The sequence below is a fragment of the Nematolebias whitei genome, chromosome 7 (assembly GCF_014905685.2).
Source record: "Nematolebias whitei isolate Nwh7 chromosome 7, NemWhi1, whole genome shotgun sequence".
NCBI classification, from domain to species: domain Eukaryota; kingdom Metazoa; phylum Chordata; class Actinopteri; order Cyprinodontiformes; family Rivulidae; genus Nematolebias; species Nematolebias whitei.
Genome location: NC_056504.1, coordinates 16,341,380 through 16,357,509, shown reverse-complemented (window position 1 = coordinate 16,357,509; position 16,130 = coordinate 16,341,380). Strand labels below are relative to the sequence as shown.

The 16,130-nt window shown below is 40.4% G+C and overlaps 1 protein-coding gene across 4 annotated transcripts; it reads right to left on the bottom strand.

The window, feature by feature from the left end:
* Positions 1-611: 611 nt before the first annotated feature.
* Positions 612-5,364, bottom strand: mitfa (melanocyte inducing transcription factor a). Of its 4 annotated transcripts, none has more exons than XM_037679300.1 (9): positions 5,332-5,364; positions 4,073-4,285; positions 3,893-4,006; positions 3,703-3,811; positions 3,480-3,563; positions 3,209-3,265; positions 2,943-3,018; positions 2,049-2,196; positions 612-1,004 (listed from the first exon to the last, which is right to left on the bottom strand). In XM_037679300.1, exons 1-9 carry the CDS (start codon positions 5,362-5,364, stop codon positions 612-614), a joined length of 1,227 nt encoding a protein of 408 aa, XP_037535228.1. The 4 variants fall into 4 exon arrangements, with proteins under 4 accessions (XP_037535228.1, XP_037535229.1, XP_037535230.1 ...); XM_037679301.1 differs by having other exon boundaries at positions 3,480-3,572; positions 3,893-3,988; XM_037679302.1 differs by having other exon boundaries at positions 3,893-3,988.
* Positions 5,365-16,130: the final 10,766 nt, after the last annotated feature.

Sequence of the window (16,130 nt, the reverse complement as noted above, 5' to 3'; positions counted from 1 at the left end):
AAATAAGATTATATGTATAAATGTACCTAAAACATTATGAGCTTTCAGTAAAGGAAAGAACATAATTAACATAACCATCATAATTTAAAATCCTTCAGTAAGCTTCGAAGTTGATTTGTTTCTTTTAGGATTGCATTAAAAACACAGGACATTAATGAGTTTTAAATAAATCTTGGAATAATAAAAGCAAATACATTAATTTACTATTTTCTTGAACCTCATTATAAAATGGAAAGTCATTTTACTTGGTAGTCGATACGTTTTCACGTTCAGTGTGGTATCTTTGAACTGAACAGTAAAATACATCAAGTAAAGGGGAAAAAACACTTTGGAGCTTTAAGTTGTGCAGTATTTAAGGGTGTCAAATGCTTATTGAGTTTCTTTTCTTGACCATCCCTTGCTGTATAAACGTGAGAAGACTGAAAGAATACAAAAAAAGTCTCTGAAGTGTTTGAGCTCACAGCAACTATAAAAAATGTTCAGCAATGAATAAGAAATGGAAAATAATACATTTAAGATAAAAAATAAAGCCTTTGAGTTCTGTCATGAAGTAAGTCACAAATAAACGGTAGTTTGTTGAAAAAGCAGTCATTGTGGGTCCTGGCGCCGTGCTAACAGCTGTGGTCCTTCTCCTCCATGCTAGAGCTGGAACTGTGGTTATTGCAGACGTCCGGGGACATCGAGGTCAGCAGAGGATCACTCGGGGAAATTAGCCCGAGTGTGTTGTCCCTCATCAACTCCTTCATTTTACAGGTCCTGGAGCTCCCATATGTCTCGGGATCACCGGAGTCTGCAGGAACCTGGTCGAAGGTGATGGTGCCGTTGTTGAGGTCCAGTGTGGTTGGGGGAGACATGTCTGGGCCACAGCTGTGATTGTAGAGATTAGACGGGCAGTCGCCAAGAATGGGCTCCTGTTTGATGGCCCGAGCCATCAGTTCTGATGTGCAGATCGATGGAGAGGACACCACCGTAAGACCATGAGCTCGGGCTTGGATCTCCAGCTCCTGGAGGAAAACAAAAGCCAGGAAGAGGATGTTTTACTGAAATGTATGACCACATTTACAAATAAATTAATTAATAAAACCTATTACAGAGGTCTTCTTTGAAGGTTTTATCCAAATGTCTCAGATTGTTAAAATCATGTGCTGCTAAGAAGAGCCAAAAATCAACAAAAAAAGCTTTCCTCCCAAACTACCTAACAAGTCTTTGTTTTCACACATTAAGTTCAATAATTTGCAAACGTCTTTACAGGCGGCATAGTAAAGTATAATGACTGTGAACAGAAAGCTAAAGCCTCTTTACAAAAAGCAAATAAATAAATAATCTCCTGATGCTGCTCAATAATCCAGGTAGATAAATCTAACAAGTTTAAGTCAGGTCCTCTGAAGAAGCCGTCAAGAGGATCTGACTTAATTGTTAGAATAATAATCTTTTGTCTTCTTTCAGCTGCTCCCTTCGTCACAGTGAACTAACACACACAAAGATTGGGCAACTGATTTTACACCGGCTGTCCTTCCTGACACAACCACAGACCACCACGCTACCACAGCCCTCTGTGTGGAGCAGAGAGCTGCTATCTAGACTGCCCGGGGAAGCAGATTTGGGCGGGGAAGGGGGGGTGGGTTGTGTAAGGGCCTTGCTCAAGGGCCCAGAGTGGGGCAAATGAGGGTGGAGGCAGGTATGGGTGCTTCACCTTCCCCACCCACATTTTTTGATGTTGTCAATCTGGGGAGTTGAACCAGTGGCTTTCCAATCACAGGGTCACCTTCTCTAATCTCTACGTCACCATTCCCCCAATAGTAATTATAATAGTAATAATAATAATAATAATAATAATAAACTACAAAAAACTTTTAATCTTTTTGTGCAGTTTTTTCTCAGTAACTGAACCAGTGAGAAGTCCAAAAACTTGAGTACTACATTAACACTGAAGTGCATCGGTGTTATCTCCACCCACTTTATCTTCAAGAAGACAAGCAGTCAGTCCAACCATAGACAACCCCAACCTCACCCGGCTGCCACCCCATTGCCTGCCTGGAGTGACCCACCTGTATACGAAGCATCAGGTGGCGGTTTGTGTGCTCCAGCTTCCTCTGCCTACACTCCAGCTCCTTGGCTCTCTCTTGCTCCCGCTGAAGTTTCCTGATGTAGTCCACAGAAGCCTTCAGAATGGTGCCCTTATTCCAGCGCATGTCTCTGGGGGTAAACAGGAGACAAAGGGCTGCAGTTAAAGACAGCTGACCAGAAGAACACAGGATTCTTTATGGCTCATCTTGGAGAATAAGTCACGTACTTTAAGGACATACATGAAGAGCAGGATGGTAAAAACACACGGATACACACCTAGATACGCTCAGTCAATGGAATTCAAACAGGACTGGAAGGTAACAGTGTTTAATAAGGTTATAAGTTCTCATATTAGGGAACTACGGTCTGATAAGGTTAAAAGCTCTAATATTAAGGACATAAGGTCTAATAATAAGGTTATAAAGTCTAATCCTAAGGTAATAGGGTCTAATAATAAGGTTATAAAATGTAATACTATGGTAATAAGGTTTAATAAGGTTATAAAGTCTAATGTTAAGGTAATAGGATCTAAAAATAACGGTATAAAATCAATTTGCAAGGTCTAATAATAAGATTATAAAGACTATTTATAAAGTTAGGTCTACTCCGTTATGTTTTATATGTACTTTAACTTCTACAGTTAAAAGTAATACAACCAAAAAAAAAATAAAATGCTTCAAAGTAGCACTGAAAAGTTTGATTTGACCAAAATGTACAAAATTTCTGCAAGTCGTTTTACTTTATTTGACAGCTGAGTGAATAATCGATTTCAACTGTAAAATATTACAAATCAAATAAATTAATTGGTTGCAGTAATATCATTTTATGAATTCACTAAGTGACTCCTTCTTGCCAGAACAGTCAAACATACTTACGGATCATTTGATTTGGGTATTAGGGTGCCCAGCTCTTTTATGCGATCGTTGATGTTGAATCTCCGTCTGCGTTCAACTAGAATTTGGTCAAAAATAAATAAATAGAAAGTAAAATTGTAGATTTTTTTTACATTTGTATTAATCAGACGGCATATTTTTCTTAGTCTTTTGGTCTAAGTTATTCTGTAAGCACATACAGACACAAAATAACAACAGTTAGTGCAAAGGAGAAAGTAAAGGTAGTTCTGTGATTTTTATTGACTTACTTAAGTTGTGGTTGTCCTTTTTCTGTCTCTCTTTAGCAAGAGCACGAACTTCAGCTTCTGTAAAGGAAGAAGAAAGTAAAAAATTCAATAATTAAAAAAATAAGTCAACATCTTTCATAATCTTTTAGTGACAGTCAGAGTGATCTGACAGCTACAGCACAAAAAAATTATTTAGCTTGGACTCTTATCACATGTAATTTAATCAAATACAAAACACCCAACAGTTTCTTAAAACAGCTGAAGAGAAACATTTTCATCTTGCTTTTCTTACCTACTGGAAAGCCCTCAGGCCTTTGATAGCTTTCGAACTGACCACAGGATCCAGACTTGTCCAGTACTTGCTTCATGCCAGGAGCTGGAGTAAATATTTAGCAAATCGTTGACTTAATTTTAGCTTGTGCACTTCCGAATTGCACACAATACTCTCATTTGCCTTTGAGTAATCATTTTACATGAGATCAATTTATATGTGAATGTTATTATTATTATTTTACCTATGAATTCCCTTTTAATGTTGGGTGCACAGGAGTTGCTGATAGACAGACCTGGGAGTGGAAGCCCTTGGCTGTTGTACACATCCAGTAAATTCCCAGACACAGGGAGCTAGAGGATGAAACACACGTTGTTAACAGAACAGTGATACACATTTATATCAAATCTGTAGAAAGTGTTTGAATGAATTACCGGACTGTTGATTTGGAGTGCTGGGTCTATCAGTCCGAGAACATCTTCATTGTAGCTTGACTCCAAGCTAATAATATCATCGATGACGTCGTCCATCTGTTTGATACACGGTAACTTCTTCACTACACTGTATCAAGACATCCCATAGTGATGAAGTTTAAAGGGAAATAATGAACGCACCTCCTTCTCACAGTGTGAGCCGAGGGTGAGCAAGGCCATGGGACTGTTGGGTGCGCTGCCGGTGGGTCCGGGTGGCATGCTGTGCTCGGGGGTCTGGTTTGGACACTGGCCTGCAGCTTTCCCACCCAGAGTGGAGGACAGGTACTGCCTCACCTGCTGCCTCTGAGCCTGCTGGATGTGGTACTTGGATGGATTTTCCAGGTGAGACTGCACCTGCGTACACGAGCCGGATATAAACGTCTGGTCTCATTTTGTGGCTAAATGTATTTTTTTCTGTTCGTTGTAAAATTTAGCAAGGTTGCGGATCACAGAGATCCAAATCTACTGGAATTTCTGTAGAAACAGGTAGAAACCTAATAAATTTCCAGGTCAGGTTTGTACATTTTTATTAACCTTTATTTAACCAGGCAAATCCAACTAAGATTACAAATGTCTTTTCCAAGGGAGGCCTGGGCCTGAAGGCAGACTAACCTATGTTTTTGGTCTGTGGGAGGAAACCGGAGTATCCAGAGAAAACCCATGCAAACACAAAAAGAACATGCATACTCCACACAGAAAGACCCCAGGTCCAACCGGGGATTAAACCCAGGACCTTCTTGCTGTGAGGCAACAGTGCTAACCACTGAGCTGTCGTGCTGCCACTGAGGACTAGTTCTTAAACATTTTATCTGATAAAATAACAAAATAAAATAAATTCCGATTCATCGCAGATGGTGGTTCAAAGAATAAAAACCAGTTCATCTTTAAATTTTTAAAATACATTTTAATGTTCAAAGCTTGAAAAAAAATTCTAAATGTGTCCGATGCCTAGGTAAGACGTGAACCAAACTGAAACTGCAGTTTAAATAATTATTCTTGGAGTTTTATGCTGATGATGGAGCTTTATAACAAACAAACAGCTTTTCCAGACAAGTGAATATTTTTATAACTTTGATAAGTTAAATTTAAAAAAACTTTATTCTCCAATTACATTTCAAAAAAAGAAAAAAAAATCAAGTTAAAAACTATATCAGAGCTTTGAAGTTGAACGTCACCATTCTACAACTGCAATATTTTTTAACCATTTTTAACTCATCAATCAATACAGGAAGTGTGTTTGTTTAGCTAATTATTATGCATTATAGTCTGGCAAACAGCATTTACAGCACATTCGAAATACAACAAAATATCATCACTTTCATTGTTTAAATTACAATTATACTGGGCAAGGGGGTATCTTAATTTACAAAAAAAAAAAAAAAGAATACGATCTAACTCACCTGATAGTGGCTATATTCAAGCATTTCCAGCATGTTGTGATGATGATTTAAACTAATTGAAAAATGAAACTAATCCCTTTTTCTTATTAGCATAGACTGTGAACACCAAGCTAGTGTTTGTAAATCTGAGAGCAGTCTGGAGTCCTGCCTGATTTATCCTGGGAATAAGGCTCATTAGTTATGCACGTTAAAAGATGGAGGACATCGACTCATCCTCCCATTGCAGAGTTGTTCCAGATTAAACTATGAATTTATGCCTTTATTGAGCCCATTTGACGTCATGACCTTCAGCTAACAAAGGAGTCTTTTAGTTGATTGGCCGGCAGTCTGCAAACTGAAGTTTGCTTAAGGCCAACTAACATTTAATCTTTAGTTCTGCTCATCTAGTATAAAACATCATTTGTTCTGAGCGCCAGAGATACAATTAGCACCACTGTTTCGCTGCAAACTAGCCATATAAAAATCCAAACGTATATGTTGTTTACTAAGCCGGTTCAGTTGTTGGATGTTTCAAGATTTGTTCGACTTTCGCACAGTTACGTTTGCAGAGTAACTTAGATCAAAATTTTGAAGTTGACTTTATGAAGAATGTATCTCTTGTGAGCTACTCTCTGATTTTATCAATTTCAGATCAATTTAAAACACACTAGAATGTTTTATTCAAAAAGATTTGTCTACCTAATGTTTTATTTTTTGCTATGTTGATCATGGCACCAAACAGTGTCATTACTCTGCAAGGAGCCAAGAGGGTTCAGTGATTGGCTTTGAATAACTATTGTGACCAGAGATGTATGCCGTGCCCAGAGAAAACCCACACAAACACAAGGAGAACAGGCAAACTCCACATGGAAAGACTCCAGGTCCAACCCGGGGCTTGAGCCCAGGACGTCCATGCTGTGAGGCAACAGTGTGAACCACTAACCACTGTGCTGCCAAGTATAAAAAGCACTGAAGAACGAGTGTAAAATGTGCAATGGCAGAGAGAAAAAGAAACTGCTCTGGGATGACAAAGGAATTAAGATCTGACTGAATTAATGTGATCGCTTGAAGGAAAGAGGGGCTCACTGACATCCAGTAGCATAATGGCAATAACAACACTGTGCAAAAGTCTTTAACTACCGCTTATTATTATTTTTTTTTATTTTTTTTTTTTACATTTTGCTTCCAAGGAGCCAGATGCTTCTGTAAACCTCAGAGGGTGGTTTTGATCAATAGTTCTCCAGGCTGTTTGAAAGTCATCCAAAGATTTGCTTTGGACATTGGTGGCTTTTTTTTATTACAGTCCAGATCCAAACATTTTCAAAGGTTGTGTGTTCACTATTTTTGTCGTATTTAAACCAGAGAGTTTTAACAACACAAACCAGAAAACCTAGCAAAGAATCAATTTTACATATTTTCAAAGCACTTTATAAAAAGCCTGGTGTAAGGGCACATTTTATTGTTTAATTACACGAGTCTATGAATAAATGGTTAAAAACAGTCAACAACAATGTTCTGAGAGATGAGCTTGATACTTAGCTGGCAAATTGTGCCACTACTTTAACAGCAGATGAACAAACCCAACGTCGACTTGTTTAGTTACTGTTTGCTGAAATTTAATTAGAAATAGGTTTTAGTGGAAGACTTGTCAAAATGGCATCTAAAGGAAGGGGGAAATGGATGAAAAACTGACTGTCAAAAACTGTGCCGTTATTCAGTGACAGCATGTTTATTGGAGTCTTGAACCAGTAACTTCTCATAGCTTGGGTTTTTGTAAAGGACAAAAAGCAGGAGGGAGGCTGGAGCGGGGAAAAAAGTATCCATTTTCATCAAGAGCAAGCTGGAAGTATTGAGACACTGTGCTTCAAAGCACAGTGTCTCAATACTTTTACAAAGTATTGTCTTTTAAAAAGTTTGTTTTATATTGTTTGGTACAATGACACGCTGGTACTCTAAATATTTTCAAATATTATAGCCTATTATATATAATAATTTATCTTATATATTGCATATTGTTAAAATCAAACAATCAAAATAGCCTCACCATTGTCTTATAAATCAGGCATTAAAAAAATCAAGTTTTCTGGATGAAAGCAAGATGGTAACAATAGTTCCTGTTACTGTCTGAACCGTTGACCATCCTCAGTATTGATTTAGCAGATTTTCACACTATTTAAGTAACTTGGTATCTTTAGCTCTAGCCTTACTAAAACTGAAATTTGCTTGAAATAAGCTAACTCTAAATCTGTAAACTTTGGAGTGAAATGGACACAAGACAGTGGCTGTGCCAGAAAACAAATAAGAGGGAGAAGTACATCCATCAAGGTAAAAACTAACTCTGGTCTTGGCTTTAACTATATACAATATATTTTTTTATTATTACTTTTTTTAATCACTACGTGTCCATGAAAAATGCTGAAGTGATCATTTTGCGCTACTAGGTGTCAATAAATTTCATATTTACTTATGTCAATGACAGAGAAAGAACTTTCTTAGCTTGGTTAAACGTTTCTTGAATACTTGTTCTCATACATTCATAGCATTCATTTCGATGTCTCTATGGGATATGCCGCCCCAGCGTATTTCTTATAAGCTCTTATCTCATTACCCAGTCCTGATTAGCTGGTGATTGCGACACCTGCATCACCTACCCTTTAAGTAGCTTGCGCTACAATGCAGCATAATTCAAAAACCTTGCTTCGAGGCATATCTCTTCAGCATGCTAGCTTACTGTCCTTAGATCAAATACATTTTTTAGCCAACTCTCCACTGACGGGTGCTAGATGCTGTGACTTCTGTCTTCACCATAGTGCAGGAGTCCTCAATCACAAGGCCGCAAACCAGTACTGGTCCGTGGGTCAATTGATACCAGGCCGCACAGAAAATTAAAAAAACGTTTATTTTGAAAAATCACCAGATTCTCTCCACCACATCTGTCTATGACTCACTCTTGATGTATGTCAACATACACTAGTGCTTAGTTTCAGTTTGTGTTAGGCGTGCATGCACAGATCGGTTCTACATTGCCCGTGCAGGGGGTGAACAGCTTCATGGTCTGGAGCATATGTGGAGGCGCGCTGCCATATCTGCGCATTTGAAGGATTACACTGCATATTTTTTAACCCACCTGACAAAGAGTGACAGTAAAACTATAACTAAATAAAACTATAATTTTAAACAAAGCTTCCTTATATTACATCAGAGCTGTTCCTTCACATTTCTGCTTCTGTCCTTTAAAAAATCTCTGCACCTAAAAGTTCAAAGTCAATTTTATTAAAAAACACAAACATATAATTAAAGTTTTGCACTACGCATAAGTTCATGCGCTTTTGTGAATAATCTGATGTGTGATCACTGCAAGAGTGATCTGAACTGCAAAAAAGAGATGATGATCTTATGGCTCATAAAGCTTGTTGTCATGCAGTCAGCATATTTGAATATTTCCTGCATTTTGGTGTATTTTAATGGATTGTTAAACATCTACTGTATGTTTACCTACATTTGTAAACACTTGATTAAATAACTATTTTGGAGAGCAACAAGCTTATCTGTGAATAGAGGAGCTCTGATTCTGTCAAGCGTCCTAACAATCCTGCCTCCCCTCACTTCACAGTTCTGACCCAAACTCTTATCCGCTGATTTCAGTTCTGTGCGCTGTTGCTCCTGCTCCAATCTTGATTGCCACTGCACTTGAAGTGACAACATTTGAAGCACTTGAAGGCTTCAATTCTCAGTTGTCCAGTTAAGGATAATCCATCCATCCATTATTAAAGTAAACTGGACTGTCTTTTCGACATTTTGTTCTCTGTTATTTTGGTAAATTAGCACCATTGTTTTGAAGCGTGATGTAATGTGAATAATAAGCATCAAAATTTTCTCTCGCTGTATTTAATAAATTTTTTATTGTAAGTCTTTTTATTTATTAGGCCTACATCTGAAATGTATGCGTGAGTTCCGACACATCAGCAGTTGTGCGCGTGCTCTGTAGAGCTGTCTGGAGATGCTCCTGTGCATAATGTGCACTAACGGATGCGCCGCTGAAGGTTTTGGATGAAGACGCTTCATCCCCACGAGATATGCCATCCGCGTCACTGCTGGGCAGGAGCGGGTGCACGAGCTGGTGCACGTTCTGCGGATGGAACATCCACTCCACAGACTGGGCCTGCAAGGCCAAGGGCAACGTCTCCTCTCCTTGTATTGTTAATAAATAATCAAAATAAAAATATGCAATGACTTTGGAGATAAGAGCTGCTCCCCATTTTCCTAGAAAATGGGTGGCGTTCCTCATTCCCTGATGGATGAGGATGTGGTCTCCTGGAAGGACTGCACATTCAGTGGGAATCCTCAGATTCCTGGAGCTTCTTCTCTGGACTATGAGAGCACAGAGAAGCTTGGCATTTACCACATGTCCCCTATGGAGGCACTGGTTGCCATCCACCAGCATCCAGAGCTGCCGATTTCTTCCAGAACCCACATGCAGCCATTAAAGGATGACTGCTTCCAGTCTAATTTAACTGAAAGGGGCTACAGAGCTACAGTTGTTTCTGTTAAAGCACTCAGTGTTTCTTCCAAGCTTTCTGTATACCAATCTGAGCTGTATGAGGACATGGTCACCAGGCCTGACCACGATGTGTAAGAGGAAATCACCATGATCATGGACATGTATTATGCATACAGAGCTACATAGTCCAAATCACAGGAACGTCAATGAGGATGAATGTGTTGCAGGATAAAGCAAGGTGGCTCAACCTGACCAACCTGTCAGACAGAGAAAAAGAGGACATCCTGGATATGCCGATGCCTGAGGGCATTTTCGGCTCTGCCTTAGCCACCATGCAGCAGAGGTGTGAAGATCAAAAATAAGAGGACGAGGTGTTCCAATTTTTCCTATCCAGAAAGACAGGACCTCCCTCTCAGGAAGTCCCACAGTAGACCTTCTCTCAGGCAGCATTACAACCGCCTCATATAAAAAAAAAACCCTAATTAGCCACAACCTAAACTCACCCCAACCACCCTGATGGGCCAGGAGATGAGACCAGGTTAACCCTGAAAGACTTCGACAACACCAGCAGCTACCGCTCCAGGACAACTTGCACAGGCTCCCAGTCACCAGGCAAGGAAGGGCAGTCTTGTGGCACCACCCTCTCATAGGTGAAAGAGCTGGATGTTCTTTATTTACCAGTTCTGCGCACCTGGCCCAAGAGAGTGTCTCTCCAACTATCTCCCACTGTGTGTTTCCCCAGCCAGAGGAGGAGAAAGCTTGGCTTTTGGAACAGCTGACTTGGCTTTTGGTCACCAAACAACCCAGCTTTTGTGCCTAAAGTGGTGGGCTTGTTTCCTCCAATTGTTCTTACAACGTTTTCTCTCCCACCTATTCTTCATCTGAGGAACAGCGATTAAAACAAGTTTTGTCCAGTCCAGGCTCTGTCTACCTGCTTGGACAGGACTAGCAGCTTTCAAAAAAGTGATCAGCTCTTTGAGTCCTGGGTGAAACCTCACAGGGGCAAGCCAATCACAAAGCAGCAGCTCTTCCACTGGATTGTGGGTGCAATTGCACTGTCCTACCTGTAAGCGGGATAATTTAGACACAGCAGGGCTTCCTCAGAATGTGATAAATACAATTTAGAGTGCTTGAGCCAAGTCCTTCAGGCACCTGTGTGGCTACATTCTGACTCCAACTGTGGCCTAGATGCATCCTGGGCCCTTTTAAAGGGATCTCTATTCAGGGCATATATCAGTCAGACCTCCATTGCATGACTACAACTGGTTCAGAATGCATCAGCCCGATTTTTAACCAGTACAGGCAAAAGAGAGCACATTACACCAGTTTGGGCCTCACTGCACTGGCTACCAGTTCACCTTCGAAACCAATTCAAAATACTCCTGTATGTCTACAAATCGCTGAACAGTTTTGCCCCCACCATCTCTCTGATCTGCTACAACCGTTTGTCCCACCACGTTCCCTGAGGTCAGCGGACCAGTTGCTCCTCACAGTTCCAGGAACTCGTCTTAGATGACAGGGCCTTCTCTGTAGCAGGACCAAGACTCTGGAACGAGTTACCTCTGCTTGTCAGACAGGCCCCCTCCCTCTCGGTTTTCAAGTTCCGTTTAAAAACCCACTACTATTCGGTGGTTTTCAACACCAGATGATCTGTGTTTTGAACCTGTATGCTCCACACTGGTTTGTCGTCATATTAATTATCTGCATCGATTTTATGTCTTTTTTTTATATATATATTTGATTTACTTCATTTTGTATATTGCTTTGTGTGTTGTCTGTTGTTCTGTCTGTACAGCACTTTGGTTGGCCTTGTAGCTGTTTTAAGTGCTCTGTAAATAAAATGGTATGGTATGGTATGGTATGGTATAGGGCATATACACAGCGGCACATTGGTCTTTACCACTTTTTTTTTTTTTTTTGCTCCATTATACAAGTTATACATCTCTATTTCCAGCGTAATCTCTGTTGTTTTAAAATCTGGGTTTTTGCTTCAAGAGAACATGCATATTGAAGTGCTGCTGGTTGCTAGGGGTAATTTTTATGACAATATGGAAATCTCCATATTCCATAGTGAGACAATGAAATTAATGCTATGAATGAGAACTTCTGGTTACATGTGTAACCCCAGATCTCAGCGTAGCATAAGTGGGAAGTCTCGCCTGACAGCCCTTCTTGCTGGGGCAATGTGAGAAGAGGCGTTTATTTTGAATGATGCTGTGTTGTAGCGAAGCAACTTAAAGGGTATGTGACACAGGCATCATGATCTCTGGCCAATTAGGATTGGTGCAATGAGATAAGTGCTTCTGGGGAATACACATATCCAGTGGTGGGATTTAACTAAGTACAAGTACTTTGTTACTGTACTTAAGTACACTTTTCATGTATCTATACTTTACTTAAGTAGAATTAAACATGGGTACTTTTTACTTTTACTCCACTACATTTTACATTAAGTATCTGTACTTTCTACTACACCACATTTCTATAATGTGTTGTGTTACAAGTTACATACACGTTGCAACTTTTTTTTTTTTTGTTCGTTAGTTTGAAAATAATTATTGGCGAGAGGGGAGTTGGTCCATTGAATCACTGCAAAGTGGGCAGGTAACGTTAGACCCACCTTCAAGAAGAGCTATAATCTAGTATATATGTCACTGAGCTGGGTGCACCCGCAGCACCACTAACACACCCAAAATGGATTCCACCATGGAGAGTCAGCCAAAAGATACAGTACGTGCCACCCATGGCCTTATTGAAAGACTATTGAAAGATTATTCAGTACAGCAGGACAGATTCTCTCTCCCAAAGAGCCAGACTGGACTTAAAAAACTTTGAAAACCAACTTCTTCTGAACTTGAACAAGAAATTCTTGCCGCAATATTAAAATGTGTCAGTTCACGGATGTTAGGAGACAAGAAATGTCTCCAAATGACTCGACACTCAGGTCCAAGTTTTAAAAATGGTGTCAGGAAGTTAAAATATTGTTCAATATTGACCCATTACAAGGTTGACTAGACAGTTTTTTAACTAGAGTTGATGACAAACTGGAGTTGAAATGATCGATGCCTATTCCTTTGTTAGTTGTGTCTAATGCTCCTTTTGTTCAGACAGACAGCTTTTACTTAAATGTTTACTGCAGTTAAAATTACACATTGGTTTTGCTTTGTGTTAAATACAACTTTCAAAGTTATAATCATTCCTCTTTCTTATTTTGATTAATGACATTTAACTCTGCATGTCATCCCTGAAATTCTGACGCACAGAATCACAAGTCCAAGTGTGAACGGTGTCACAGAGTAAACACAATAATAACATGAATTATCTGTAGCATTGTTCATTACAATGACTCAACACTATTAATGTACTACAGAAAATAAACATACAGTAGGCACACTTAATGATATTGTAGACCATTGCATTGGGTAATACATTCAGCAAGTACTTTTACTTTTAGTACTTTAAATATTTTTAAAAGCAAGTACTTATTTACTTTTACTTAAGTAAAAATGTTAATGTGGTACTTCTACTTTTACTAGAGTACATTTTTGTTTTTTTATTTGTACTTTTACTTAAGTACAGCGTTTGAGTACTTTCTCCACCACTGCACATATCCCATACTGAGATATTTCACTCATGCTACTCTGAAAACCGAGGTTACTCAAGTAACCTAAAGGTTTTTTTAATATACTGCTTACAGTTGTAAGAGTACCACTGAGTGCAGCTCCTCATCCAAGATGGCTGCTAATTACCACCAGCTGTCGGCCATCACTCTGATGAGGATCCACATTACATAAGGCTGTAGTCCAGTGTTACTCTTCTCTGGAGCATTAGCCATCAATGATATTTGTGCCTCCGACCTGTATAATTACTATTAGTAAATTTACTTACCAGTCTTTCTTGTCTCTAGTGATCCAGTCTCCTTGGTCCTGGTCCAATTCTGGCTTCCCTCGGTCCTGCCTTGGTTCTCCTCATGCCTTGCCTTCCACCAGTTGCCAACCACCTCGGTCCTGCCTAACAACTTGGGTTTCTCATTCCCTGGAGCTCTCCCCTTGGAATTGGAATTGAACCCTCGCACCTCCTCAAACCTGTAAGAGAAACAATCATCAAAACAATATTTTACCTGATCCATCCTGCTGACCACTTCTGATAATCTCCTTCCTCCCCAGGAGTTCCAGAGGAACAACTGTATCTTTTACACTGTATATACTAAACACTGTCACTTTTGTATTCCCTGACTCTTGTCTCGTTCTGCGTCTCATAATACTCTGGGGTCCCCGAGTCATAACAGAAATGCTCCAGCCAAATAAGACCCAGAATGAGACCAGGAGTGAGCAAGCCTTCGCTACCTCTCTGGTGGAATGAATCAACACATTGAAATAGATGCTGTAGCAGGTTCTGACCCAACAACTCTCCACGCAGTCCAACTTGCAGGAACTCGGAGGTATGGATTTCTCCATTAAACAACAGCTCTTACCTCTTTTTCCTTCAGCATCTGCCGTTCCATTGGCCTCCAGTACAACCAGTGAACTTCCTGGTCCTGTCTCCACTGCACAGCAGTTAATTGTGAAGCCCTCTGAGCTCTTCGCAGGAGATCCCAATCAATGAGGAGGTTTTCTACTCCAATGCAGGCTCGCATTTGAGGGGGCTCCATCTCTTTACACCACAGACTTTGCTAAAATCACCTACTTCATCAGCCAGCTAAAAGGTAATACACTCCGTTGGGCCAATTCATCTTTACAGTTCCACAATAGTTTCTCTGTTCCCTACAAACAACTCTTAAAGGAGTTTCGTAGGATTTTTGACTGCTCCCTACAGGCACTGAATGCCGTAAAGCGACTGCTCAGCCTACATTAAGGCCGGTGCACAGTCTCAGAATACGCCTTGGAGTTCCGGATCCTCGCCACCCAGACTGACTGGAATGAGCTCGTGCTACAAGGTACCTTCCTAAATTCTTTATCTGATCACATCAAAGACCAGACTACAGCTCGAGACGAACCTGAGGGTTTTGACCAACTGATCGACCTGGATATTGCTATCAATGACCGCTTCCGGGAGAGAAGGAGAGAGCAGGACTACAATTCCCAGAGACCTTCCACTTCTGGGTTCGCAACCTCACCAGGTGAGCTGCACTCCTACAAACAGATTAAAAAGAACTACAAGTCCCAGTCACTCCCTGGTCCTAGTTTTTCCGTGTTCCCGTTTGTTCTGACAACACTCCTGCACTTTCTACCAGAACCCAAACCTATGCAGGTTGGGCACACACGATTATCGCCTGAAAAAGACAATGTCACAGAAATGCTAATGTTTGTATTTATTGTGGTAATTCTGTGCATTATCTGCTTCGCTGCCCGTTTCGGGGAAACGAGAATGCCCACCAGTAAAAAGGGAGATACTTGTGGATACCTCAGCTCTCGCCTCCCCTTTTTGACTCACACTGCCAACCGTAATCCAAATAAATCAGCAACGCCTTCCCATATCCGCTTTAACTGACTCTGGGGCAGAACAAAATCTAATAAGTATGTACCAGGTTAAGAAATATTCTCTTTCCACTCGGGAGATTTCCCCTGTTTCTGTTGCTGGTGTCACTGGAGAGACATTAACTCAAGTTCATTTTAAAACAGTCGAATTACACTTAATCATCTCCGGAAATCACCATGAGATTAATGATTTCTTTGTATTTGATTCACCCATCACTCAACTGATTCTGGGATTCCCTTGGCTTAAGAGTCACAATCCAGACATAAATTGGAAACTTGGGCGGGTAGAGAAATGGAACGACAAGTCCCTAAAGAACTGTTTACGTTCCACGATGTCCTGTTGTCCAGACTACTCCCCCAGAGGAGGAGGTTGATCTCACTGCTATTACTTCTGCCTACCACGATCTAGCGTCAGTTTTTAGTAAACAAAGAGCCCTATCTCTCCCCCTGCATCGCCCTTATGACTGTTTCATTGATTTGCGCCCCCTTGCCTACAAGCCGACTTTACAACCTCTCTGGACCCAAGAGGGAGTCGATGAAAAATATATTAATGAATCCCTGGACTCAGGCATTAGTTGCCCTTCCACCTCCCATGTAGGGGCAGGCTTCTTCTTTGTCGCTAAGAAGGATAAGACTCTCTGCCCCTGCATAGATTATAGAGGTCTGAACAACATCACCATCAAAAACAAATATCCACTCCCTTTGATCATTCACTTCATGAAAAGCTACAGATGGCCACCATTTTCACCAAGCTCAATTTAAGAAATGCCTATCACTTGGTATGCATTAAAGAAGGTGACAAGTGGAAAACGGCTTTCAGGATCCCCCTCGGCCATTTCGAA

Excerpts from the sequence above, each read along its gene's own strand:
- mitfa (XM_037679300.1), bottom strand. The coding sequence starts at position 5,364 with ATGCTGGAAATGCTTGAATATAGCCACTATCAG. Across the intron at positions 4,286-5,331 it reads TTGAATATAGCCACTATCAG|GTGCAGTCTCACCTGGAAAA; the intron begins GTGAGTTAGATC and ends TCGTGTACGCAG. Across the intron at positions 3,266-3,479 it reads GCCTGAGGGCTTTCCAGTAG|AAGCTGAAGTTCGTGCTCTT; the intron begins GTAAGAAAAGCA and ends CTTCCTTTACAG.